At 33.3% G+C, this 27,061-nt stretch overlaps 1 protein-coding gene across 3 annotated transcripts in view; it reads left to right on the top strand.

Annotated features, from left to right (window-relative positions):
- The window catches only part of LOC117217425 (uncharacterized), a 367,343-nt gene that overhangs the window by 320,502 nt on the left and 19,780 nt on the right, over nucleotides 1–27,061 (top strand). For all 3 annotated transcript variants that reach the window (XM_033465133.2, XM_033465059.2, XM_033465211.2), the window contains 2 exons: nucleotides 8,673–9,097; nucleotides 9,592–9,777. In XM_033465133.2, the coding sequence (XP_033321024.2) occupies nucleotides 8,673–9,097; nucleotides 9,592–9,777 (611 nt within the window). The remainder of the gene's footprint in view (nucleotides 1–8,672; nucleotides 9,098–9,591; nucleotides 9,778–27,061) is intronic.

Here is a 27,061-nt window from a genome sequence, read left to right as displayed (position 1 = left end):
CGAAATACTAAAGGACAAGTGTGAGTTCGTTTTTCTTAAACGTGTCTACGAGATCTTTTACAATCTCAATTTAAATGGGACACCCTCTATACCGGGATATTCCTTAAGTTTTATATACATTTTTTTCGAGCACTTCTGTTAATCTCACAAAAATATGTTTCGAACAAAAGTTTCTCGATATTTGGTCGACTATAAACTACAATATAAAACATTTCCGAACAAAATATTTCATTGTAAGAAGTCAAGGTCATCTTTATTTTTTTGAATGGCGTGATATAACTTTTACTTCATATTATTACAGTTCCTGTCAAAACTAATTCAATGATATGCTATACCATGATCTTCGGATGACCTTGAACTGAGAAATTCGAGCTCGATCAAAAGAAACGATCAGAGATGAAAATTTCTTCATTTTAATAAATCAATCGCTACATTGATACGTTTATTAGGAAAGTTGTCATTGTGTAAATTTCACGAAAAGAAAGGCATCAGATCAGCTATTACGATGAATCTTGAAAGCCTAATTAATCAGCTGGCGCGAGACGGCCGAGCCAATGAGCGGAACTGGGCTCCGCCCGCTTTCCGTCAGCCAAAGCTCGCCTCTCATTGGCCAGTGTTTTTCATTAAAAACTCGTAAACAATGCCGCGGATTGCATTTGTGCAAGAGAAAAAGTTACTTGAAATGACCTGAGGAACCCCACATTTCCCAATTTTGAGTAACTTTTGAGACACCCTGTATGTCCTGTTATTTGTTATACAGTTCCCTTTACTAGGTATATCCTGACAGCCATAGTCTACTACATTTATAAAAAGCGAATTAAACTGTGCAAATTCGAAAGTTTTAACATTACATTGTAATAGATAAGGACATCGTAAACTGTAATATGCTCCAGATATTACTATTGAAATTTCCCACGACGTAACAAGACGCTGTGCTCATTAAAATCGTCTTCTTGATATAACGAAATATTTCGACATATTCGGTTAAAAGGTTACGCACGATTCAACGTTGTATATGAGCCGTTTATTTTGAAAGTGGCATAAGTCACTTTTTCAAAAAAATTGAGTTAATGGAAACACTAATTACAATTGAACGCTATCTTTTCATTTTTTTAAAATTTGCAATCAATAAGTTGAGAACTATTGAGATTTGTTCGAGAGAAGTTTTGCTAATTAACTATATAACAAACATGTTTATTTTGAAAGTGGCATAAGTCGCTGTACTCAAGAAATTAATTGCGGGGCTTAGTGTAAAAGAAATAGAAACGTGTGATAAGTGTGTGTGAAGTATTGTTTTGAATTATTTTCAGTATTTTTAAAAAAGTTGTAATCACTGGACTTATTTTTATAAGTGCGAAAGAATAGTGCAGTTTTGTAAATTATATTATAGTGATGTGGCGTCTACCTCCAGACCCGCCAGCAGATAGCTATAAAATATTTTATAAACCAACTTTCGATGAAAAAGATGAATTTCTAACTTTGGATTTGTCACCAGAAAGAGAAAGACCTAGGCGTTATTCACAAATAGAAATGGATGCGTTATACGCTGGATCTCGTCCTGTTTCTTCAGCAAAATACAAAGACATGATGGACTTGCTTAATTATATACCCCCAATATACCAGAGTTATTTAAAAAATTTGAAACAAAACACGACTTCCGAGGACTTAATCACTCCTATTGATGACGAAAATTAAATTGAACTGATGTATTTTCATGTAAATTACTTATACTTATGTTTCAAAATGTACTAATTGTTTTTGTATTTTATGAATATTAAAATAAAAAATACTTAAATCAAACCTTTATATTAAATATGTTCATGGTGTAAATTATTATTATATATGTAATTTATTCAACAATTTTAGTAAATCACTGTCCTTTCAAAACATCACTTCAGTAAAATACGTCGGACAAAATTAATATATTTCAGTCATTTTTCTAAACTATTTATTTCGAAAGTGGCTTAAGTCACTTTACCGTAATGAAAAGTGGTGATTTTTTAATGTTTATACGAAATTATTTATACTGAGAAAAATATCAGTATCCTCAGATAACAAATACAAGTAAATCGTCTCGAAAGTTAGCATCCATATTTTTAAACGTGTTGAAACGCAAACCCTTAAATATCTCGACTTAAAAACAAAGTGACTTATGCCACTTTCAAAATAAACGGCTCATATATTTCATAAAATTTCTTCGCCGGGAATGAATTGTTTCAGTTTCGGCTTTTGTTTGACTGTGTTAGTGAGATATTAAATATCAAGTAATAATCCGATTCTTTGTAAAGAACATCGACGGGTATTAAATTTGAACTTCCTCTTAATGAACGCTACAATACTGCACGATGTAATTGAATTTATGAAATCACGACAGACCTTTCGAAATTACAACTATGGGATAATGAATTTTAGAACTGGCTTGTTTCAGTTACCGCGTGAAAGTGCTTAACGTCGATAAATTTCAACGAACATGATAGATATAATGTTTGAAAGATTAAATCTTGTAACATACTATTTGTATAATCTTGTCTGAACGCGTTCTTCTCGGGAAGAATGTATTAAATAAATGTAGAAGCCCTAATTGATGTTTCTAGAAATGAAAGATTGTATTCTTTTAATAAAACAATCATTTATTCACAGAGAGGAGAAAACATGAGTCTATAACCTCTTAAAACGTTGTAAATTTTTTAAAAACTGGACCAAACAACTTGCATTTTTGTTAGATGATTGAAGGACTAGTCTACTAGACAATGACTGAAATACTTTTTTTAATTTTGCACTCACTTGAAATGATAAAAAAAATAAAAGAGTTACATTTTTTCAACCTTCTTATATGAGCCTATAACAAAAAAAAATGCACTTTGTACGACCATGGGTTTTTTTAATTCTTTTTGTCATGCCAAATAATAGTAAAATTAAAGAAAAGTATTTTAGTCATTCTCAAGCTTATTTACCATTTAAAATAAACTCAAATCGATATTATAAATAAATATAAGTACTGTAGAAACTCTCTTATCCGAAGGTTTATTTTGTGATAAATCCGAATTTTTGTAATAATGAATTTTTGTTTCATTCAAGTTCTCTATTAGGCGATAATGTATCTAAATAATGCAATAATTAGATAATAGAACGTTTGGATACTACAGAATATTATAAAAATAAATGTTCGGATAAGGAAGTCTCTGCTGCATATACCGGACACTCTTCCTGTCTTTATTTTACAGACGATTCCGCGTAGGTTGAATTGTTTCTGCTCTCAGAAAATAAATTTCATTTAACATAAATTATCGATCGTTCGATAGAAATAATTACATGTTCGCGACAAGATAAACATTTCAATCTATTAACAAATCACATTATTGAATTTATTATCTATTATCGTTCACTGTCTTCGTTCACTGAGCAATCTTCATAGCCGCAATATTTTAACAATTGCAGTGTGTCCACTTTATGAGATATGAAAAAATTTAATAAAGCAGAATGACGGGTCCCCGAATGCTGCGTTATGCGTTATTACTTGAAACAACAGCGCGCGGTGAGGTAATTGAATTTTCTTTACGCAAAATGCGGTATCGTGGTCGTCGGAAATTTGCAACGCCGCCAGGAAACTTGTTGAACGTTCAAATCAAAATATGGCGTTTGTGTTCATTCAATTCAGTTGCGTTGAAAGCAATAGTCCACGCGAAATCTAATACACGTGAACATGCATTTATTAATCGTGCGCATGATATTTCAAGCATGTACTAAATAGTAGGAATCTCTGGCCATCTTCGCAAACATGTACCCAAAAATTACTGTCTACTTTAACTAATCACGCGCGCGATATTCGGAATATAAATGTTGAAATTTTAGCCTCGAACAAAAATTAATCTATAGTTTACTTAGTACTAAGATACTAAGATATCGGTTTACATTTTCGTCGGTTCCGTCAGCGGGCAACAACGGTGATGTAAACTGTATATAGTAGATACCGCGATACATCATCACCGGTACCATTAGATACACATCGTACCCTGACTGTTTGGGGGTCCCAGCGTCACGTATACAATGTGAAACGCGACAAAGAAAACGTCTCTGATTGGTGGACAAGACGAACCCAAAATGGGTATAAAAGAAGCGTTTTTTCTTGCCGGACTCTCAGTAGAGTTTGGTCGCTCGATCGTTTTCGCCCATATACCTTCTCTCAATAAAGGAATAAAATAAAGTCCTTTTTAAGAAAAGAATTAGAATCATATTCATTTTCATTCCATAATCCCAACAATAAACGATAGAAACTGGTCACTTACGCAAATACACGTACCGACAAAAGATTTAGAAACATGTTACACAGATGCATATATAATACATACAGTGGCCCATAAAAGAATTCGTACACCTCTTAAAACGCAATAACTATTTTAAAACTGAACTAAATAACTTGAATTTTTTTTTAGATGATAGAGGGACTAGTCTAATAGACGATTACTGAAATGCTTCTTTTTTTAATTATGCTATTATTTGGAATGACAAAAATATAAAAATCTTTCATTTTTTTCCTTTTTTTCATCTGAACCTATAACGAAAATTTCAGAAATGTCCTTCGTAGATCTCGGTAACTTAAATGCATGTTGAAAATTTTATCAAAATCGGTTCACGTTATCACGAGTTACAATAAATTAAAGATCGCAAAAATAGCAGTTTTATTACCATTTTTGCCTGAATGTATTTTAACGTTAGCTACACGATGCAATAAAAAATATGCACTTAAATACAAATCAACAACGATGACTTTAAAAACTCCGAAAAATGTGACCTCGAAAACAAAGCTATGGTTAAACTTTACTTTAGGCGACCAAAATTTGTCGACTTATCATAACATATTCTCGCAGATATTGACGAGAAAATACCGAAAATGCAAGTTTTAAGAACCTTCTCCCTCATGTAACCCCCAAAAAATTTTGTGATATTGAAATAAAAATATCTCCCAAAGTAATAGTTTTCCGACATTAGTAGGTTAATACATTCTTATTCGTAATCCCGAGATGCGTCGAATCGTGTACAAAATATTATACGAATTTATTAGAAAAAATGCAGATGATCGTGTGTCCTTCGAGCGTGCACTTATAAACAAAATAGCGTTACATTTTTTCAAATAACGAATAGATCCCGAAATAATCGCACATAGTGATTAAAATAAGACACTCTGTATATTAAAACGAATCGTTTCTACGATGAAACTAATAATTTTTGTAATGAAATATAATTATACGTGAACAATCATTATATAACTATGACAGCTAATTCCTGTCAGCAGAGTTATAATTTAGATAAAAGCAATAGAAGCTCGAATATTAAAAACAATTTATGGTACAAAATTCACTGTGTGTCAAAATAAATATCAGGCGATAATTATCCTTTCCACCCGTTATTAAAAAATGTATCTGTTAATTAGCAACGTTTAATTCGCGCTGTTCTTTCAAACATTTTTCATTTTGGTTCGGTATATGCATGTATTTAATAGCCGTTATTGCGATGTTCTAAAATTTTTGGCCAACGTCCTACGAGTGCAATGATCCGGAGTTCAGACTCAAAAAGACATCATCTGCTTGACCAACGCTCCTACGAATTTCTTCGAGTGAATCAGAACGTCTGGTCGCAGTATCTCTGTTATGTCGTTATGTAACAATGAGAAACGACGAAGAAGTTACCGGAAAATCTCCGGAGCTGCCAATTTCTTTGTCCGCAATGGTGGCACAAATAGCGGGTGGTTAGCATGAGAACCTGCTTCGTTCGTGAACCGCAATATCACCGACACTTCTCAAAATGATTCAAGGAAATTAGCTGTAGATCTAGAGATCATTGATAAAGTGCCGGATTTTTTAATAAATAAATTTCATATAATACGTGAACACGTAATATAGAAAAACAGAAAATCGATGAGCATAAGGACGACATGTTTCTACTTCATGAGATGAAAGCGCACTTAACCCTCGGAAAATAGAGCCGGGTCATCTCTGACTCAAGGCAAAATCTCGGATAAACAGATTCACCGCTACGAAAGTGCAATTTTTTTCTTGCATTTTATAAGTGGATTTATTAATATATATTATATATATTAATAATATCTAATATATATTAATATTATATATATTACATAATATATATTAATAATATATATTCCATAATATATATTAATATGTATATATATATATATATATATTAATATCCAGTGTATTTAAAGGAACAAATAATATTTATTAAAGTTGTGCATTTATTTGCACAACTTCTACAGAAAAGTGACCCGTATGCGTTACCAACTAACACACACCCGAAACAATCTCTTACATTTAGATCATTCAGACAATACATACACGTTGTGTCCGATTATATTCGATCAGTTTTAATAATAATTATTAAAAAAAAAGAAACAAACAAACAAACAAACAAATTGATAAAACACATTGTGCTTGCAAATCTCCGAAACAACATCTCACGCATCGTAATCCATCAGAAGAATTGCAATTGAACTTATATTATGTTTGAACTTATGAACTTATGTAATTGAATCACAATGTAGTTGAATTACCATGTAATTGAAATACAATGTAATTAAATTGCGAAATTGAGTTACAATAAATTCTCCCTAATCGACGCTCAAATTGTGCACAAAAGTGGACAATTTGAGAAGAGGAGATACGACTATTCGTGCCTTACGGCTCGTTTTTATAGTTGTTGTTGATCAGTAACTATAAAAATTATACTATAAAAATAAGTTATGCTAAAACTATAAAGAGAATCCTGTTCCCAAATTGTCAATTTTTGTGTATAGTTTGAACGTCAATTAGAGAAAATTTACAATATGATTGAATTGAACTTCGATTACACACACACACAGAAAGCAATTTAAACAAGAAATTTATTTTAAAAAATGTAACTCGTACCACAAACGATTCTTGTCTTTCGCTTAAAAAATGCTATTTTCCAACAGTTTTTTCACATCCGTAAATTCTTGATTCAATGCCAATCGATTTTCGTTTGAAACAATTTTTCATTAGATTATCCGAAGTAGCTCAAATATCGTGAACCACCTAGTATGTATTTTTCTAAAAATCGTTGTTGTATGCCACGAAAAGCATAGCAGTGAATGTTGAAATAAGGAAGACGTTTATCAATATAATTCTCTATTTTCTATCAAACTATAAATTAGTCAATGATATCAAAGTATTCTTAACAATTTCATCACCGGTTATAGTTACGGGTGACCATGCGTTCCTTATTTAAGATGACAGTCGTTTTGGTCCTCAATTCGTCAATATAAATGACGGCCAACTGTTTGATAGAATTTCATACGGTATAAGTTACATAACCAGTAAAAAGATCGAATGGTGGCGAGGAAATAATGAATTCTCTCAGCACAGATGGGTTGCCATTTTTAAATACTTCGCATATAAAGACGTACCTTTTAAAAAATATGTTTAAAATTCTATTTATGTCTACCTGGATCTAATGACCAAGCTGGACGAGTATGTTCATTAGCGGACAATCTGTGGATCAGTGAAAAAATCCCAATTAAAACTCGGAACAATTGAAACTCGTCAAATGCAACTTTGACCTGAATATTATATACAGTTTCATGAATTATCCAAACGCAAATCTGATTTGCTAAACCAAAAGTTCAATCCTGTGAAGACTATCAAGATTCTGGCTGGGGATTTATATTAGATTTACATGAAAATAAGTCATGTAATTTATTTACTTAAATATTTATTAAATATTAAATACTCAAAGTCGATTTTCACGACAACGAAGCCACAACTGAAACAATCTTTTTCTTTATTTTCAATTTGATTTTTTTATGTAGAATCACCCTCACCCACGGTAGTACCATCGATGCTGGGACACCCTGTATACGAAATCTGCAGAAATAAGACAGATATATACAAGACAAATGCAATACGCAAAAAAGAAATTATATTTTTCGAGTCTTCTAATGATGAAACAAATTTCTATTCAGATTCCATCAATTTATTCTTTTGCTATAAACATGCATTTGCATAAACATCCGCAAACTACTTATAACAGAAATTCTTTTCTTAATCGTCCAATCACTTTGACATTTATTTCATGACCACCGTAACTTCGGCGAAACAAAACGTCACGCGAAGCGTCTAACCCTTTGCATTCGAAGTCATTTTAACTCGAAATCTAAAATAGTTTCTCTATTTTACCTATAATATTTAACTTAACTATCATAATATTTTAACTTACTGCATTTTACACATACAACGTTGAATTTTGTGACTGAAGCAACAATTACACTTCGCACAGTTTCTCAAATATAAACAAATTCGACGATCTCGAAAATACTTTTGAACGCGATATAACAATCTTTCTGATGGCGCCTCGGAGTTGCCGCTCGAGTGCGACGAAACAATACATAACGTTCGATCGAAAGATCGTTTTTCCCAACTTGTTTGCAAGTGCGTAAACGGTCCGCTAAATTATCCTAATTTCCAGTTAAAACCATTAAGGGAACCGGCTGCGCCGTAGACGCGCGCACAGAGCAATCCGATTCAAAGATTATCATGATCAGATAGGGTCGGTAGAATTTCCCTCGAACGGAGCTCGAATGAAACTTCCCGCTATTCCCGGCCCGTAATACAGGCAACTAACGAGGGTGGTATTAATTGCAGAGAGCGACAAGAGGGTTGTACTGAAACGCGAGTCCGGCGGCGAGTTCGGTTTGCGCATTCATGGCTCGAAACCGGTGGTGGTTTCCGCCATCGAGCCCGACACGCCGGCGGAGACCTCCGGTCTCGAAGTTGGCGACATCATAATGTCGGTGAATGGTAAAAGTGTCATGGACGCGACGCACTCGGAAATCGTAAGGCTCGCGCACTCCGGCACCGATGTCCTCGAACTCGAAGTAGCGAGAACCTGCAACGTGCTGGCGCCGAGGGTCGTCAGGCCAGGAACCAAAGAGGGTTCCGACGAGGCACCGCTTTGCTCCGGCTACCTATGGAGGAAATCCACGACCGCCTCCAGCACAGACAAATGGGTTCGAAGGTGGTTTGCCCTGCGCCGTGACAATTGCCTCTACTATTACAAGACTGACATGGTGAGTGATGCGATCATTTTCTCGTTTGCTCCTTCGATAAGGTTTTTAGAACGAAGTCGGAGTTCTTATAAAAGTATTTAACCCCTTGCGCTACGATTTCAATTAGAACGAACACGTTGAATTGAGTGAAAAAAACAAAAAACGAAAGAATGAAACAAATTTCTTATTAAAAAATAGAAAAAAGAAAATTAAAAAATGCAAAGATTGAACGTGCTTATCCGATAAATGTAAAGTTAATTATTGCGCGGGAACGAGCCGAAGGCGCGGTAATTGGTCAGCCAAGAGTAACCGGCTTCGCTGTCCAACAACAGCACACAGCTATCTGAAATGAAACAGCGAACTCTTTATCGAAGGGAGTTCTGCTAATTACGATCCGTCGGAATGGAACCCGGCTCCCTTCGATTCTCTCCCGCAAATCCCGACGAAATGACGAGTGTCTTACACACGATCGTTTATTCGACGTACGGCTCACGAGGGTGCAATTTCATTCGCAGGACTCGCAGCCAGTGGGGGCGGTAATGCTGATAAAGTACGACGTGGAGCAAACGCCCGAACTGAAGTTACATAGTTTCGCGATAAAGAAAAAGGGCGCACCGACGCTTCGACTCGCCGCCGACACTGAGGAGGCCGCGACCCGATGGACGACTGTCGTTAAGGAAGCCATAGAAAGAAACGACCAGGTACGTGCTTCAAGCGTCTCGAAAACTATCTGACCCTCTTTTCGGGCCGCGCCCGATAATGGGATCGATGCAGGAATCGGCACGAATGCTCGAGGCCGCCGAGTTTCTACGCGTTGTCTTACTTTTATTAGCTTGTGAACGAACTCCTTGCATTTATCACGACGATTTATCAACTCCGAATGTGCTGGCAATGTTTTTCGCATACGAACCACGACGCTGCACGGTGCTTCGTGTGTACGGAAATTCGCGACAAAAATTGTAACTTTTAGATTAGTTATTTTTTCGATCTGATGCTCCTAATATTTCGTTTTAAGGAAGATACGTAAATACATCGATTGGAGCGAAGAAAGTATACAGTCGCTTAAAAAAATTTAAAGTGATTAGGGTCTTCTGTTGAACGCTAAGTGTTTCTGCTCATTCTCGCTCTTGCAATTTCTTGTTTATTTATTACCGATCAAATTTTGCTCGAAACATTTCTGTATTGATTCAGCAGTAATGCTGAGAAAATCCATATGGAGTACGCGGGCGTTCGAGACAAAAATAATAACTTTACATTTATTAAGAATTTTTGCTTTATTTTTATTTTTTAACTAATCAAATATTATATGTAGTTTATATATAAAATACATTTATATATAGTGAATACTAAAATATACAAAAATATAAGAAACACTGATATATATGAATATGAAAATGATTACAAAAGTAAAATACGTAAAAAGTGTGACAAATATAAAAATATGAAAGTATAAAAAAGGAAAAGTCTGCAACGATATTTAAAAAATGTACGGTTACTTCGATTCAGACTCATACTTCGAACATATGAGCCGTTTATTTTGAAAGTGGCATAAGTCACTTTGTTTTGAAGTCGATATATTTAAGGGTTTGCGTTTTAACATGTTTAAAAATATGGATGCTAACTTTCGAGAAGATTTACTTGTATTTGTTATCTCAGGATACTGATATTTTTCTCAGTATAAATAATTTCGTATAAACATTAAAAAATCACCACTTTTCATTACGGTAAAGTGACTTAAGCCACTTTCAAAATAAATAGTTTAGAAAAATGACTGACATATATTAATTTTGTCCGACGTATTTTACTGAAGTGATGTTTTGAAAGGACAGTGATTTACTAAAATTGTTGAATAAATTACATATATAATAATAATTTACACCATGAACATATTTAATATAAAGGTTTGATTTAAGTATTTTTTATTTTAATACTCATAAAATACAAAAATAATTAGTACATTTTGAAACATAAGTATAAGTAATTTATACGAAAATACATCAGTTCAATTTAATTTTCGTCATCAATAGGAGTGATTAAGTCCTCGGAAATCGTGTTTTGTTTCAAATTTTTAAAATAACTGTGGTATATCGGGGGTATATAATTAAGTAAGGCCATCATGTCTTTGTATTTTGCTGAAGAAACAGGACGAGATCCAGCGTATAACGCATCCATTTCTATTTGTGAATAACGCCTAGGTCTTCCTCTTTTTGGTGACAAATCAAATTTGCTGGCGGGTCTGGAGGTAGCCGCCACATCACTATAATATAATTTACAAAACTGCACTATTCTTTCGCACTTATAAAAATAAGTCCAGTGATCACAACTTTTTTAAAAATACTGAAAATAATTCAAAACAATACTTCACACACACTTATCACACGTTTCTATTTCTTTTACACTAAGCTCCGCAATTAATTTCCTGAGTACAGCGACTTACGCCACTTTCAAAATAAACATGTTTGTTATACCATTAATTAGCAAAACTTCTCTCGAACAAATCTGAATAGTTCTCAACTTATTGATTGCAAATATTTTTAAAATGTAAAGATACCATTCAATTGTAATTAGTGTTACCATTAACTCAATTTTTTGAAAAAGTGACTTATGCGACTTTCAAAATAAACGGCTCATATATGTCTGTATTTGTGTCTGATGATATTTCAATTGCTTCAACCAAAATTAAATATTTTTAAGGTCTCTTGGGTGCGTTTAGCTTTCGACTGATCTTTCCAGGTTAAAAACAGCACATTGAATGGACGAATATCCATACATTGTGTAAACAAATTAGAGAATATGAATGTTTATATTAACTGTCTTGTGTGTGAAACACTCGTGTAGGCTTATTGCGACCGCAGCCGTAGTCTGCTATACCAGAGCTGTGTGATCGGGAAAATAAGTTACGCAAGAAGTGCTGATATTTCGGATATTTCGGATCCGCGAAAACACGAACTAAATGAATAGTATTGTTGTTTACATCTTTCATTATAAATAAAACAGTTTTAGGGTTTTTTTGAGTTGTAGAATCTGATTATGTTATTACTTTTTTAATTCGATAAAAAATTATGTTTATAAATTATTCAAAAATTTGTTTAAGTAATTAATTATTCAAAATTTCACCCTTATTTCTCGCGTATATTATAGTATCTATATAAAAATAAATATTCGGGTTACTGTTATATCGTATAATGAACTTTTAGAATGGACTAAAATGCATGTATGTCATTTATGTCATTTTACTACATGGAATGAAATCATGTTGTGAGTCATTGTATTTGTCTCAACAAACGCTATCATATCACGGATAAAAAAGTACAGGGTCCCACTTAAAAATATTAATTTGACTCCAATATCTCCTCCACCACTACACCTGTAGGAATATTGTTTAGATTATCTAACGTCCACCTCTATACCAAGCAACTTTTGTGGGAACATATTTTTTGATAACTTTAAGCTCTCGCGAAATATCGGGCTAAATTAATTAGCGCTCAGAGTGATCTGACATTGAGGTATTTGATTTGATGCAGCGGTCTTTCACGCACTGGCTACAAATAAATCGTCATAACTTCTGCAGATGCGAACCGATGCAAAACAATTCTTCTTCAGACACCGTCTGTAAGGTCTACCAAACACGTTTTTGCAAGATTCATCGTGACGCGGCGTGAATTCCACTTCGTAGATTCAGTCAAAGCAAAAACAAAATCGATAAAATAAGGGTTAAAAAAAAGACAATTTCAAGGAGTTAAATTATGTTTATCCCCTTATAAACCATGGAAATTATAGCTAAAAGTATGCTCTTTAATTGTTCCGTCCTTCAACGGAATCTTCGTGCTGCGTCCGCCTAACTTTCTCCGGGACGAATTATATTTTTCTTTTATCCCTAGAAAAACATTTTATTGACGGGGAATCTTCGGCTCAACGAGACAAATTAACAGTCCTTCCATGAACGACGTGCAATCAACAAAAGGTCACTCATTAGGCTTTCAATTTCGTAGAGCCATAACCTTCTTTATTGCAGTTTCTAAGTATATGATTTTTCCGAGCCGTCTTCTTTCCGACAATAGAGTCATTTCTGCATTTTCGAATAATGCACGCCTCATCGGCAGCATTTTTTATAACAAGGTCGCTAGCACGTACCGCTTCGGTCGCTCGTCCGGGGTTTCTTGCTACTTGCGGCACTGTGTGCTACGTCACTTTTACATCCCCTTCCATCGCGTTACTGGCCAATCAACTTCTAGTCTTCTGTCCATGAAACGGTATAAAAACTCGAAACCGATTCTTCTCTTGGTCATTCGTCAGTCATTAGTAAGTCATTAGTCATTGGTTTCTTGTGTCTTAGTCATTCTTGTGTCTTGTCTTCGGTCAGTCAATGTCAGTTAAACTCAGTCACTCTCGCTCGGTCTCTAGTCCACGACTCTGTTTCATCAGGCACGCGCTATCCATTTCAACTAAGTTCGGAATTGCAGTCAATCTGCTTCAGTCAACTTCAGCAGACTCCAGCTCACGCTAGTCTACTACACTCAACTCTTGAACTTCAGTAGACTCCAGCTCACGCTAGTCTATTATTCAGTTAGTCAGTCAACTACAGTAGACTCCAGCTCACGCTAGTCTACTACTCAGATAGTCTTTCAACCTTCGACCATCGAATTGAGTGCTTTATAGTGCTCCAATTCATTCTTCAAAATTAAAACAGCTGTTCATCTTTAACTAGACGAATAGCGATACTAATCAATTCCGTCGCTTAGCGTAACCGGCCTTACAACCCGAGAGATTTTGTAATCGCGGAGTTTTAGTATCGGATGTACTCGCCGTGCACCCTACATTAATCGTATAGAAAGTGGATGTAATTGGATGAAACCTAAACAAGAATTGAATTAGGTAAATAACAACTATTATATAGTCGTTCTGGAATAGACATTTTACTTCATTATCAAATTGCTTAAAACACAATTCGACGTGACTTTTGGCAACTCGCAACATGCAAAATATTAGTTCATGGATATAAGAACCTATATCAGTTTCATACATTTGATTTTAGTTTGTGTTTTTGTGGATCCATACCAGTGTGCAACGTGGCGCATCTACCGGGGGAACATTATAATTTTGAGCTAATATAATTTTGGAACATTATAATTTTGTCGACGCGTCGTAAGGTCGCGTAAGTAAACGCGTCACGCGACTGTACAGAAAGCTATCACGCCAAATTACTTCTCGAGACATAACAAAACTGCTGATAACTATGGGACCTTCGAAATGAACAATTTTTGTTTCGTAAAATCTGTATCAATACGATCACTTGTCAAATTTTATTTAAACAGTCCAGTGATTTTTGATTCATTGGTCCGTGAAAATTTGTCAAATGCAAAGAGTTGATAAAGGTTATCTTATATTATGATTAGTAGAAACTCTTTAAATAAATGATCACGTATAGTACGAGAAAAGAAAAAATTCTCTCATATAGTGCACATTCATATGGTTTTATTTGTATGACTTTTTATAATGTCGTCGCTGAGTATAAATGCTTAGAGGCCGTTTGGAAACGGCCAGAATCATACGATTAACTGCAAAATGTTCTGCACATTCATTTTCGCAAAGATATAGGGAAAATCGTGGACAGTTCGTGACCTAATATTGTTCGGAAACTTTGGAAGATAACTTAAACCACTTAAAGTCAAACTCCATTCAACTGTCCAGAGGACAAGCAAAGCTAGACGCTGCGTTGAAACGAAGATCAGGGTATTAAAGCTATAAACGTCTTTTTAGTGAAACTGGATTCAGATTTAATATATTTTTATGATGTCTTCTTTCTCTATATTTCAATTGTTAAATGTACTATTACATAACAACTGAAATTCACAGACAACATTTCCATGAAGTATTTTGACACAAATCCAAATTTCGAGTCGTCTGACATTTCCCATTCATCATTCGATCATTCAATTAATCGACTCTCACTTATCTCACGTCATTCGATTATTCAATTACGTCAACATCACATCGAATAAAAATTACATGAAAAAGAAAATATTTAATAATCTTAAAAAGATAACATTAAGTAGCGGTCTTAAAAAGAAAAAATTAAGTAGTAGTTGTAAAAAAGAAAAATTGAGTTATAATTATAAAGAGGAAAAAATAAATAGCAGTCTTAGATAGTAAAAATTAAGTAGTAATCTTAAAAAGGTATAATTAAGTAGTAGTTATATAAAGAAAAAATTAAGTAGCAGTCTTAAAAAGAAAAAGTTAAGTAGCAATTTAATATAGGAAAAATTGACTAATATTTATAGAAAGGAAAAACTAAATAGTAGTTTAAAAAAGGAAAAATTACGTTGCAGTTATAAAAAGAAAGAATCAAGAAATAGTCATAAAAAAGAAAGATTAAGCAATAGTTACTTTAAACCACTTACAGCTAAACTTTGTCCAACTGTCCAGAGGACAAGCAAAGCTAGACGCTGCGTCGGAACGAAAATCAGAATATTAAATCTATAAATGTCTTCTCGGTAAAACTGGATTTAAATTTAACATATTTTTATGATGCCTTTTTCTATATTTCAAGGCATATTTGGACATAATTTTCGTAAAAATGGCTGAAGCTTTTGCATGCAGCTAGTATATGAATATCCAGAAGAAGATAAATTTACTGGAACTAATAACTCGGAAACGTGAAATGAAACATTTTTATCGTGAGACTTTCAAGCTGGGAATAATGCATTTTATCCATCGAAACGGGTTTTCCAGAAAATCCAATTTGAAAATTCGGTCAGTGCAGGTGCATTCGCTTAAATCCAAACAAAACACGTGCAAGCGCGATTATTTCCTAAACGAAATTGCGGACCAAAAAATGGTATTCTAAATTTTTTTATTTGTTTTCGCATGTACGATAACCTCTGACAATAACATCGCCAGGATTGTGCCAAATGCTCACCGTATGCACGCTTCCTCGACAAATTTACGGACTCGGTTTTCTCGGAAACAAAACATCATACACGGAAATACTTTATACATTACTTTCCTGATCGTACCGCCGGTATTGTTCTGCATTTTCGTACCACCGTCGTTATGCGCATCAATTAATTCGTATTTTCGACTACATGGAAAATAGACCATTTGGAATATAACTGGTTTTTATCTTTTGAACTCTTGAATGCTTGGAAATTTTTATTGCGCATTTTTATTGCACGATTGTTTTCGCTACTCTTCTTTGTTTTCGTTGCGAACGCAAAAACTGGGGGAACAAAGAATGAAATGTGTCGAACAATTTTTAACTATAGTATCTTTATGTTTTTAATGATTGCTAATGAAAGAAATAATTTGAATCTTTCGTTCTGCGAAACTGTTAATACGTCCAGCGTCGAAAATCAACTCCAAAAATTTTCGCAAAATCAAATTAATTTAACTAACGCACTGAATATCGTGAGGAACACCGATGACCGACATTGAGTTTGTTCGTAGGATCGTGGAAGTCACCGATGATCGACGAAGTCAAGATTGTTAGATACACATAATTAAAGTAAATTTAAATACTTCGAAATTTCTCAATTGTTACTAAAATTGTTGTTACTAAAATAATGTGGAGACCCCCAGTAAGCGAAATAAATTCAATTTTGTACGATTCAATGAGATTGTATTCTCGTTGAAGCAAACAAAATTGTCAATCATTCTTATTTGTTTAAAGATTTGAAAAAACATTTATTAGAAAAGATAAACATAAGATCAGTTTTCTTCAGTCTCTCTCAGCAAAGAACAACTGTTTAAATCATTGCTACAATCAAAAATATTAAAAAGAAATTATATATATATATATATAATATTATATAACATTGTTACAATCAAAAATATTTTTAAGAAAATTTTCTTGCCCCTTTCATAAGGTAATTAAGGCCTCAGCATTAAATATAGTCCTCACGCGAAAAGAAGGCACCTTTGTGTTTACATTCCCCCTCCTACTATGCCATTGGCCGAAAAAGATGACGAAGATTGATGTTGATCGGTGAGCACCAATGAAAAGCGAGATCAGCTGGCGCGAGGCGACCGAGCCAATGAGCTTCGTCCGCCTTGCGCCAGCCAAGCTCGCCTCTCATTGGTCAGTGTTTTTCGTTAATAACTCATAAACAAAGCCGTGGATTGCATTTTCGTTAAGGAAAAAATTATTTCAAATGATCTCGGGAACCCCTCATTTCCCAGAAGTACCATAATTTTGGGACTCCCTATATATATTTCATGTTAAATCCAAATGCAAGGCTACTCTTCAATTATCAATATTTCAACATTAACCATCCGTTTACTGTGCCAACGTCGCGGCAAGAAAGAGTGAGGAGAACCGCAAATATGCATTAGTAGAATATCAGTGTGAGTCAGAAATGGCTCCAGTACAGGAGGTTGCGCTTCAGTAGTCGTCGGAGGGTTACAGTAAAGTTTGACCTAGAGTAAGCATAAATTTTCTTTCTCGTATAGAAATTTATTAGCGGACAAAGAAGTGCAAAACAACGTAGCTGCGAAAGAACTCGTAGTGCAAAGGGTTAAAAGACATCCCAAACAATTTCCGTATTAAAACAAAACCTATCTCTAAAAAGCTTTTGTATACTGAAGGCTCGAAGTAAATAGGCTGGAAAATAAGAAAAAAAATCTTCCCTTCTTTCCCCCCTCTATATTTATATTTGGAGCACTCGGGATAATATTATTCACATGACTTATTCATACCCTTTCTGAATGGCGTGTGTCTATAAGGCTTCGTCGAAGTTCTTTTGCTCTGCAAACAAACATTTCAGCGTTGCTTTGTGAAAATAAGCATTCGATATAAATAACATATAAAATCGTATTAATATTTTGCTTTTATATATTATAATATAATATATTTATATTTTTATATTGTTATATTCTTTTCGATAAAAAATGATCAGTGATCTTTTCGTCCTAGAATAAATACTTGTGTCAGTTATAGAAAAACACACAGACCTATATTAAATAATACTCAATTTAACTCTCTGACGTTCCTCAAAATGAAAACGCACCCATTTTTTGTTTCTGGGTACTGTAATGTTATTGATTTCTTCCTGTTTGCGCCGTGAAATAAACACATTCCTCTGAACTGTGAAATTATAAATAAAACGGGACATGTTGATTTAAATTCAAAATCGAAATGTCAACCGTAAAATAAATAGTTAAACGACACAATATTCTCGAATACAATTAAAGGATTCTTAGAAATAAGCGTGTTTCTCGAAAAGTACTCTTTCTCATTTTATTACATTTTTAGAATTTACAGACTTGGCTGACTATGTCAAGGCTATGTAATTAATTGTAAATATTTATTGGATAAAAAATATGAAAGCTGAAAGGGGAAAAAGTTATTTCTATAAAACATACCCCTGCTGCTTCGTATAAAACTACAAAAGTGAAAGGTATTGAGAATCATTTAGAATATATGGACGAAATAATTAGATTTTGTTGTTTATAAAAATTGAAATCTGTGTAAAAATATATATATATTTCTTTGCGTAAATAACTTTAAACAAATTTCTTATAATTCTGTTATAACGAGCAAATATTACTATATCTTTAAAATACAACATTATATTCTCAATAATTTGCGCTCAGATTGTGCACAAAAATGGATAATTTGGGATAAGTTGTGGATAATGGATAAATTGTCCATTTTTGTGCGCAATCTGAGCGCGAATTAGGGAGAAATTACTGTATCTTCGTTCGATACTTTCTACAAAGAGGAAAGCGAACAAATGCAACATGACGATCAGAATCAATTTTTTATTATTACACTATTTCTGATTCACATTAAAATTAATACACATTTCGTCGTCATCACATTCTTCACTAATTCAACGTTGTTTCGACAGAGTATTGTCATATTTATACAGTTTTATTAGTAAAATGAAACACTGAAACCGAATGTATCAAAACACAATTTTGCTAAAAGCACGCTTATTCTCAATTTGTTTTTGGCAATGTGCCACATTAATTCAGTTCACATCGAACCAGAGACCATAACTGTTCACAATCAATATGAAAAAGCTCGTTAAATAACATTTATTATTTCGACACAAATATTTCTAGTTACAGATAACAACTACATGTGACCGAAACATTTTTTTAGTTGTCCACGATCATTATTGACGAGGACAAACTCGGATTGCTTAAAACTAGAGTGAAACTGAAAATAGCGAAGGATTAAAAGAAGTTAAAAATGTTGGTGTATTAACATCAACTAATTAAAATTATTAAAAGAAAAGAAAATTATACTTGCCACCTATGTCCTTCAATTAAGACAGAAAATTCGTATTTTGCACAAAGATCTAACTGATTGCAAAGTAACGAAGTATATTGAAACATTCGAAAAGAAGATTGCATTATTGTCAACTTATTAAAATTATTAAGAAGGGAAATAAATGTCAATGCAGTCCCCGTATCTTGCAATTAATGATGGCAATTTTTATTTTGCATAAAAATCCGCAGTCTGCTTGTGACAATTATGGATTAGGAAAATGGATGATGGATTCGGCTATCAACGTTAACAAACGTATTAACATAATTACATTTTGTGTTATTAAATGTTTTTTTCGTTAGGCATATTATAACTTAATTCATTTACCGATTTTGTTGACCAAAATTGTTCAAACAATTGGTCTCTGCGTAGATCTGCTTACAGTAATGTTCTAGTTCATTTCAATTCACATCAGACATTGTTCGGCTCCGAAATATTCGTCCACCCGATATAAACGTGACATCGTGATCATCTCTGGAAATCGATAGGGGAAAGCAAATACATATTTACGCTATAGGCTCGAACGCATCCCTGCTTTTATTGACTGTAGCCGAACTCTCAACATTCAAGATATTGATCAAAGACGCAAAAGTGGGGAGGGAGAGAGTTTCTTTCAACCGGGGAAACTGGTGGGAGTTCCCGCATGTCGACTCTTTTGTTGACTCCGGGCCCGCCATTCACATGCGAATATCCAAGAATGTAACGTAATGCGGAAACTTGTGCGCGTCGTTCCGCCGATTTCAGAAAATAAGATTTGTTTTAAATTCCCGGAGTTCGGTGATATAGTTACGCGAGTTGTTCAACATACAGATTTGCTTTTCGCAACTCCGAAGTTCTCGAGAATCGCGTGATCGAGCCAAAGAAGTGGCACAAGCGCTGATTAAGCCGATCATTTTAGACCACGCTTAGAAATAACCAGATAACTTCAATCGGAAATGGAAAAAGTTCTGTTAATAGGTTCTATTTATAACAGTACTTGGGGAACTTTTTTTCAAGAATATTGTTCCCACGAGAATACATACGTAAGAAGGAAATATAGAAAATAAAAATTTTGAGTCAAACAGAATTTATAAGATATAAGAATAAGTATAAGAATATAAATATAAGAATTCCACTATATGATAGGAACAGATATTTTCTTGAAAAGTCATCAATGTCTTCGTTACCTAATTTAATTATTTTTGTTACAGTAATAATAATAATTAAATTTATTAGGATTATTCTCATATATTTTTACTCCAAACAGGTCATACATCAATTAATTTATTATTACCACTAACAATATGATTAACATTTATATTTTATGGTTGAGTAACTAATACAAACCAAATATTTGCACATTTATTACCTATTTATACTCCCACAAATTAATAATTTTAATAATTATAATTCAATCAATTAAAAATTTTATTCAGCTCTGAACTTTAGTAATCCGACCATCTGCTAATATATTAGCAGAACATTTATTATTATCTCTTTTAGGATCTATAATAAATATTTCAACCTCTATTTTTCTAAATAGTGAACGAAGTTTATTAATAATATATATTTGTAATTTTAAGTTTATTATGTCATAATGAAACATATTAATTATAATATCTTCAAATCACCCTTTTCACCTAGTAACGATGATCAATAATTCTATCTTTTAATATTATAAATTTTTTATTATGAATAATTATTTGATTTCATCCTTCCAAGCATATATAAGCACATATACATCTTTTTAGAACCTTTTAGAACAATCTTTCTTTCAACATCTTGAAAGAACTATACAAGGATTTCATACTCTTAAACGTAATCAAAATTTGAGTAAATACATTTATTATTTCAGAATTATTTTTTTATTTCTTTCTTTTCAACTTAAATTCAGTGTACTATTTAACCAAATATTAAAATTGGAAGAATTTCATCACCAAAAAATATTATATTTAATCCATCTGATATCCTACTATTAAATTCAATTATTCTTATTTCTTCAGGCTTAACTACTACATGATATCATCAGTTAATTATCAACAACAACAAAAAATTCTATTAGTGATCGATTAAGTTTAATGAAAGAGATATTCTTTTTCTTCACAGTCTGAAACGTCAACTGTGTGAAGTCGGCAGCCATAAAAATGTAAAGTAACAAAATAATTGATATATCTAAAACAAATTAAATAAACAACATTTATTGTAATCATTATTATTTTCACATATTCTTTCATCTCTTAGCACAAAAAGTGATTTTTAAATTGAACTCGGGAATGCTTTTATACGTGAATGCTGCAAACACGATTAATATTACTAACGTTCATTATAGATTGTATATTTAATTTACTTGTTTCGATAACGTAAATTGTTTAACACTTCGATTAGCGCGCCACTGATATATGAGTGACAGAATTATGTGTTTAGATTTGGAAAGTTGAAAAAGTAATTTATATTATACAACTTGACGATTCAGTTTGAATTTGGTTAAATGAAGTACTTTAGTTCTATGAAATTTTCGAGATTGTTGGCATAGCAGTTGATGTATTAATAATATAGAGACAACATCATTCGAACTAATGTGCCACATTTTTAGTGGAGAAACTGAATTCATTTGCAGAAAATACACTGTGATTCACTATGACGAACATAATTGGTTCCGAAACTCGGATCGTTATATAGCATTCTCTTCGTTCTAACATACACGTACCAATAACTTCGATCACCTTCGACATCACCGTTATTTTTAGGGACACGGAAAAACTTTATTCAGAAAAGTTGCACGATACAAACGAAGCCATGACATGGCGATAATAATTTGATCTGGATGAAGGATTTTCAAAGGATTTTTATCGTTTGTGATTCTAACTAAAAATATGACAGACTAGCTCTGACTAACTAAACCAGCTCCATGTTTTGATCATTATTGCACGAGTTTATGGTTCGAAATCAAAAATTGATACGAGATCTCTTAAATATTAATGCGTTAAACTTATTTCTATACTTTTAATTTCTACGTAATGACGATAAATAAATGTGTAATATCTTGCATTTAAAAAAATATAACCTCAAAGTTTTTGAAAATTTTCCACGTACAAAAATATTGTTATTGTTAATCTATATTAATGAAAATGTGATCTATAGGATGAATCAGAAGCTCCTTCCGATGATCTGACAAAAAAAATGTTTCCTATCAAAGTTAATTAGTATTTAACCGACAAGAAATTTCAATTGTTTGAATTTAAAAACAAATTGATTTTCGATAAAAACACAAGGTCACCGTTATATTCTTAAATGAAACAAAGTCATTTTAACTTCATAGTATCGTGTAGGCGACGTCGAGACAAATTCAACGACCTGCTACGACCTTTAGATGATAGTGAAGAAAAAATAGCCATGAATCGATTGCCACAATATTTGAAATAATTTGGCGATACATACAAATGCTCATTTATTACAAAAAGCAGAACTTCGCATTGCAAAAAGTGGAATGCAGTTTGAACATTTAATTTAATTGCTAATTACGTGCACATTTCTAACATAAGCGTTTTCAATGTGATTGTATATAAATTTCTGTTTTGCTTTATTTGTAAGGTATGAAATTGAATAAATGAGCATTTGTAATGTGTTTACATTCATTTGTTCATTTTGCCTTAGTGTTCTGTATCGCTAAATTATTTCAAATATTGTACGATTTATGGCAATTTTTCCTTCAATGTCATCTGAAGGTCATCATGTAGCAGGTCGTTGAATTTGTCTCGACGTCGCTTACAATACTATGAAGTTAAAATAACCTGATTTTATTTTAAAATGTAACGGTGATCTTCATTTTTTATCTAAAATGAATTTGTTTTCAAATTTAAACAATTGCAATTTCTTGTAAGTTAAATACTAAGTAACTTTGATAGGAAACATTTTCAGACCATCGGAAGGGGGTGAAAAGTCGTGGGGATTAATTTCTGATTCACCTTGTATATCGGATAAAAGAGTATGATGCATAACGTAAAGGTACAGTATATTGAATAACATATATATTATAGCAACATAGAAACAAATTAAATAAAGCATATAATGCTAGATGTACAATAAAGTAATAATACAAAGGTAAATTAGTTAACGTTTACAGCACCTAACACAAATTTAAAATAAGTGAACAATATTTTCTTGGGAAAGTTTATAAAAAAACTACTAGTAGTAAAAAACAAATTCCTTACTACTATTACTATAATAATAATTATTATTATTATTATGTTTTAAGTAAAAGTTCCTCGGTATTTAAACTGATGTTCATTCAATGATTAATTTTAAAGAGTAAAGTCTGTAAAGTTCATCTCCTCGAAAATATTTTTACATCTTATAACAAGCATTGTATTGAAAATTTCATTTTAAATGTCTCCCTCCAGAGATTGCAAAATTCTGTTCGTAACGAAAATCCATTTGAAGAATGGAGCTTTCTAAGATACAGTCCACTGTCCAGCATTGCTCGCAGCAGCCTTGATCGTTGCAGCATCTTGTCTTTTCTGATAATAATAGTTCATTGTTTACATTGTTAGAAGTCAATTGTTCATGTGTACAGACATCCGAGCAGCTTCTCTCAAATACTTTGGTCTAAATTCAGCTAACCCAGATCTTTCGTTCTTACTTGAAGTCAGTTTTCCATTGCCTAGCTTGGCTGGCATAGTCTATAAACTGGTATGCCATGCATCATGCGATCCAATAAATTTAGATCTGTTGAACGAGACGTTATTGCTGGAATACAGCGTCATAAAAGATCTTTTACTGTGTATCAGTGCTCACCCGAATCCATGGAAGCTCTTTGTCTTCCGCTATAGTGGATGTACACAGGGTGTTCCAAAAGTTATGCTACTTCCAGGAAATGGGATTTCTGAGATCATTTGAAGTAACTTTTACCTTAGCGAAAATGTTCTCCATGGCTTTGTTAACGAGTTATTAACGAAAAACACTGACCAATGCGAGGCGAGCTTGGCTGGCGAGAGGCGGCCGAGCCAATGAGCAGAACTGAGCTTCGACCGCTCACTAGCTCGGCCGCCTCGCACCAGCTGATCACGCCTTTCATTGGTCACTGTCTTTCGTTAACCTTTTAGGTACGGCTGAATCCTGCGCGAGGCTATTTCTCTGGACGGCAGAGTCTGATATGTACTGTACAGAGTCTGATACTGTATATTCTGTCTGCATATACAGAGTGTTCCAAAAATGTCTCGCAATCCGAAAGTGGCGGATTCCTGAGGCCATTTGAAGCAACTTCTTCCTTTACAAAAATGTTCTCCGAGGCACCGTTAACGAGTTATTAACGAAAAACAGTGACCAATGAGAAGCGAGCTCAGCTGGCGCGAGGCGATCGAGCCAATGAGCGGAACTGGGCTTCGTGCGCTGGTTGGCTGGGCCGCCTCGCGTCGCTCGTACTCGATTCTTATTGGTCACTGTTTTTCGTTAATAACTCGTTAACGGTGCCTCGGAGAAAATTTTTGTAAAGGAAGAAGTTGCTTCAAATGATCCGAGGAACCCGCCATTTCCAGATTGCGAGACATTTTTGGAACACCCTGTAGACTGTTGTAAATCGATGTGAAGACAAAAGAAGTGTGAAACAATGCACGTGAAGACGATTATTTGATTCAAACGATGAGCGAGTGAGCTACTAGAGCAAGCCACTATAGTGGCGCGTCGTCCAGAGAGATGACATCCGCGAAAGCCACTATAGTGGCGTGTCGTTCTGAAAGATGACATCCGCGAAAGCCACTATAGTGGCGTGTCGTTCTAAAAGATGATATCCACGGAAGCCACTATAGTGGCGCGTTATGCCTAAAAGGTTAATAGCTCGTAAACAAAGCCGCGGATTGCATTTGCGCTGAGGAAAAAGTTATTTCAAATGACTTCAGGAAGCCATCATTTCCCGGAAGTAACATAATTTTGCGTCATCCTGTATATTAACACGCTCCACAAACATAAACAAAAACATAAACAAAATTAAACTTCACCTTAAAAAAACATACGAGATCATAAATCGAAAATTTTACATCTTATTTTGCTCCTCACGAGGATTAATTTTGCAAAATTTCCATTTACATGAAGGAAGAAAGTTTTCAATTTTGATTGTTGAATTCCCAAGGTCAAGGTCAATTATTGGAACTAGTTACACATTTCAATATCTACTAAACCGAGTGTATACATATAATTTGAATTTATTGGCCTCGATATATAATATTGCGACACCCAGTGGATACACTTCGCACGTCTTTATTCTGTTATTGACTTCTAGATGAAAACGTTTTATGCACTTAAAAGGTGGCGTATTTTTAAACCGATGTTCATTGACACGTTCAACGTCGTGTGTGCACCGTTATTGGCACAGAGGTTTTCGTGAAGGGATTTTTTGAAAGACACGTCGACCATGTGACGTATAGTAACATGTTGCTTAAAAATGAGCCGAAATCTAAACACATGATTGGTCAAAGTTACGTCATATATGACATTAGAAGATATAAACATCTCTCGAAATGACTGGCATCTGATTATTTCTTTCACTTACTGAAATTATAGAAATGTTTCTATGATAAATTGTTCGACAAACTTTTTAATACATCGAATCTTATCATTGCCATGAAACAGTCTACATTAATAGCATTCTTATAAGTAGTATTCTTATAATTATTCCTGTGAGTATATTAGACTTACACTAGCACTAACAATTAAACTTGTATTATTACAAATAATACTTATAGTATTATTAACAATAATTACAATTACACTTATATATATATAAGTGTAATATATATATATATATATATATATATATATATCATACTTTATAAGTATATGTTATATATTATAAGAATAATTATAATTATTATAGAGTATACTTATTATAGTATAATATAATATAGCATATACTTGCTATAATATAACAGGTATAATTATAATTATTGTATAATATACAACGAATTAACACATAAGTATTTGTCATCGATGATTTCATGATATATACGAAAATAACGAATTCCAATCAACTTTTTTAATAGTAATCAATAGAGCACCCTCCTTTGTAAAGAGCTACATACTTCGTAGAACTTATAATATAAGTATAACGAGTTCCGCTCCGTTCTCCATTTTCTTCGCTCCAAATCACCACCCGATTCACATCAAATTAAGAGACACTTTTTCCGGGAATACCATCACCGTCTGAACCAATTAATAAGCTGTATTCACTTTCATCACTCTGATGAATACCTGGCGCGACCGATAAATTATAATTAAAATGTCTCTATAAGAGAAACTCAACAAGTCAAGAATTTAAGAAATTTCAATTTAAGCACTAATTGTGCTGCAAAATATAGAATATGCTCTGTGCTGGTTAATTCCGAGCCCTGACCTAGAAGGATGATTTAATTTACCATTAATTTACCATTTCTGATTCGTGCTTAACATCTCCTTTAAGTAACTATTCAGTCTTCCCTAAATTTAATCAACACTTTTTTCTTTTATTGTGTCATATTAACAGAAACTACATATTCTACTTATATTAATGACCACGAAATTTTGTTAAAATAAATACTAATTTTACCAGTCTTGCACAACTTCGTTCTTTTTATTAAGAAATTTGTTTAATTTTTTGTATAGAAACCATAAGACATTTCACATGGATCTTGTGTGGCTCAGATATGTACTAACATCGAGAGTATATGAATTATTTTTTTAAAGCAAAAATAATTATAAAATAA

This window comes from Megalopta genalis, chromosome 4 (genome assembly GCF_051020955.1).
Source record: "Megalopta genalis isolate 19385.01 chromosome 4, iyMegGena1_principal, whole genome shotgun sequence".
Taxonomy (NCBI): Eukaryota; Metazoa; Arthropoda; class Insecta; order Hymenoptera; family Halictidae; genus Megalopta; species Megalopta genalis.
The sequence above is the reverse complement of the archived record's forward strand: the minus strand, read 5'-3'. Positions and strand labels throughout refer to the sequence as shown.